The 3,411-nt window shown below is 27.6% G+C and overlaps 1 protein-coding gene across 1 annotated transcript; it reads left to right on the top strand.

Moving 5' to 3' along the window:
* Nucleotides 1–1,371: 1,371 nt before the first annotated feature.
* Nucleotides 1,372–2,718, top strand: EIN_289670 (hypothetical protein; the record flags this gene model as incomplete). The annotated part of the gene is made up of 1 exon (XM_004185983.1): nt 1,372–2,718. One exon carries the CDS (start codon nt 1,372–1,374, stop codon nt 2,716–2,718), a length of 1,347 nt encoding a protein of 448 aa, XP_004186031.1.
* Between the last annotated feature and the right edge of the window lie 693 nt (nt 2,719–3,411).

Below are 3,411 nucleotides of genomic sequence, written 5' to 3'. Positions count from 1 at the left end.
ACTACACTTTCTTAAAATATGTTAAATGAAATCATTCAAAAATTATTGCTTTTGAATTAATACTCAGACATCGAACACTTGTTAATATTATTTTGTTGATAATCAAGAGTTTTACATACCGTGGGCTAACCAAAAGAAATATAACACAATTTAAAGTTGTTTAATTCATTCTTTTGTTTTAAAGAAAACAAATCGACAAACAGAATCGTTACTTGCATAATTTGATAAATGTAACGAGTCTGTTTATCCATAACGCATAACAAGTAGAAGCCTTGGTTAGTCAATGATTGAATTTTTGCAGTATTTTTTCAATATAATTTTCATTATTACATATTAAAGTTTTTATATATTTTACTATGTTTCATAATTTTTTATTAAAAACAGTTTGTCTGTACTCTTTATATTTATAAGTATAGAATGAAATATAATAGTATAATTAATTAACTATTATTACTTACCAAAAAATTAAATTTACTTAAATTATATAAAATATTAATTAAAATAATTAAAATTATAAATAAATAGTTTTATAATAATAAAACAATAAAAGATTAATAAAATAATATTATATATATAGTAATTTTATTAAAGAAAAAAAATAAACCAATAAAAATTATTATTAATTAATAATATTTATCAAATCAAAAGTTTTGGATCTATTTTAGTAATTTTTAAAAAAAAATTATTGAGTTGTTTAAAAAAATATAACATAATCAAAATATATTGTTTTATTAAGATTTTTATAATCTAAACATATTTTGTAATATAGTAAATAAAATAATTGATAAAATTAATTAATAAAATTATTTTTATAAAATTGAATCTGTTTATATAGATTAGTCTTAAAACAATTTGATAAAATATCTGAAGTATCATGTTTATAATTACTTACATATCACAATAAAACACACAAAGTAGTTAAATAACATTTTGCATGTTATTTTTCAACCTGTTTTCAAGTCGTGTATAACTAAAGTTGAGCATTTTGGTGAATTTGCAAATTCAACTTATATTTACCACTTTAAGAACATGATCATTCCTTATATTTACCAAAATTTAACATTTGTCTTTTTATCCTAAATATGATTATTACTAATTTTAAGTTATATTCAATATAAAAAATTATAATATGTGATTTTATAATTCATATTATATTTAAGTAAATTTAGTCCAAAATAAAATTACATATATTTATAATAATATTTATATTTTATGATATATTAATATATTTATAATATATAATTTTTAATGAAAACGCAATCAAATTATATAATAAAAATTAATACAATTGTTAAAACCAATACTATTAATATATAAAATATACAACTTTTTGTCTTTTATTGTCTTCATTATCTTAAAAATTACAAACATATGCAAGACTCAAATATCAACAAACGTTTTGAAGGGTTCCGCAATTACTTTACTTTTGAATTGAAAACGCAACTTCCTGAAAAACGTCTACGTGATTTCCATTTTTGTATTTTCTGTGGAAAAATGTTTAATAGACGGAAATACATGAAACACTCTTTGGAAGCAAAGCCCGAAGAAACATACAAATTTAAAAGTGTTCACAATTTTAAATTTTTTGATGAGAATTTCGACAAATTTAATTCGATTGCGCTCAATAGTCAGCTTGTCGAAAAAAAAAATAAGTCAAGTGGTTTGACTGATAATGAAATGGACCTCTCGCCAAATATTTATAGAGGTGCTGATTTGTTGAAAGTGAGGAATGAACTTGAGTCACAATTGAGACAAACAAGTTACACTACATTTGAAGACGTCAAGAAATATTTATTGAAAGGAATGGAAGAAACCGTTCGTGTTCTTCCACTCATCGATTATCAAAATTTCCAAATGAATATTTCTGTTTTACACAGCGAATCAACACAAGAAGCACTCGACAATATCAGTAAAAGTTTTGATGTTCCTATTATTAATTGTGAAGATGTCGTTTCAATAAATTCAATTGGTATTGTGGACTCTGGAACTTTATCGAAAACGACTGCTATTACAAATTTAATTTTAACTCCTCGAACAATTCAAAATGAAAATTCAATTAATGTTGATTATAGCCAGGCTACCGAGAACGAATCTCAAAATACCAACAATTCGACCAAAGAAGAAATAAAATTTACTGTGTTTGAGATCGAACAATTGGAAAAAATGAAACACATTAAAGAGCTCCTCAAACCAGAGAATAAATACTCCGCCGAGTACATCGCACAAGAAACCAACAAAGAAGTACAAAGGCGACTTGGTAAAAATATTGACAGTTTTTCAACAACAAATGATGCTGGAAATGAAAGAGGCAGCTTTATAACGATGATGGCTGTATTGATGATGGGAGCGTGTGGGTTGACAAATAATCAAATTGATGCTATGTCAAAATTGATATCCATAATTTTGCTCATGTCCAATGTTCCTAAAAAAGTTGTTAACACCGCTCTCAGTTCTTCAACTATGCAACGGAGATTTGAGTTGATTTCGAAAAAATCCAGATATGACCTACAACTCATCTTTAAGCGGTGTGACTATTATACATTAATGGCCGATTCAGCAATGTACAGTGGGGTCGAGTACTTTTCTCTCTTTGTAAGATTTGTGTTTTCAGATGGATCATTTGTTGAAAAGAGAGTCAAAATTGAAAACTATTACGGCAAACAGATGCTGCGAGTAACTCAGTTGGATAATGAAAATATTAGAATTGATGGATTCTGACCTCATTAAATGCATTGGTGCTTGTTTTGATGGAGTTTATGTTCTTATACGAAACGGTGGACTCTCTGGAAAACTCCTGGCTAAAATAAAAGAGAGAGGGATTGAACGGATTTGATTCAAACTACTGCTTTTCACATAGAACAAATAAAGCAACTGAAAAGTGTTTTGAATCGCAATGGGGGCTGGCTATTGAAAGTTTCTTGGACGGGTTAACAGTTCAGACAACAAGAACAGCATGGGATCAATTCTGTGCCAAAAATCATATCAAAGGTGCAGTTCTCAAATTGGTTCAACGATCCGAAACAAGGTGGCTCCAAACAGTATTGATTCTTGATAATATGTTTGAAAATTTGCCTTCACTTCAAGAATTTTACAGTGAAAGAGAACAATACCAAAAGCCTTTTTGACCTCGCAACATTATGGGTGAGTGTAATGTCAACTGCAAATTGTTTATTGCGTGTATGTTCTTCACTCAGATAGTGCTCAGTAATGTGAAGATAATTAACGATTGGCTACAGACCGCCAATTTACTATACCCCGTGGCCTATCAACGTGTTGAAGATTTAATTTCGAATATCTTCGAGCTCAGACGTAAGGTGGTCTTAACTGATTATTTAGAAAAAATGAAATACACTGAAGATCTTGACGACAACGAAAAATTCATTTTGGAAAAATATTCAATTCACCTGCTCG

This window comes from Entamoeba invadens (assembly GCF_000330505.1).
Source record: "Entamoeba invadens IP1 unplaced genomic scaffold scaff_1105074726537, whole genome shotgun sequence".
Classification (NCBI taxonomy): Eukaryota; Evosea; order Mastigamoebida; family Endamoebidae; genus Entamoeba; species Entamoeba invadens.
The sequence above is the reverse complement of the archived record's forward strand: the minus strand, read 5'-3'. Positions and strand labels throughout refer to the sequence as shown.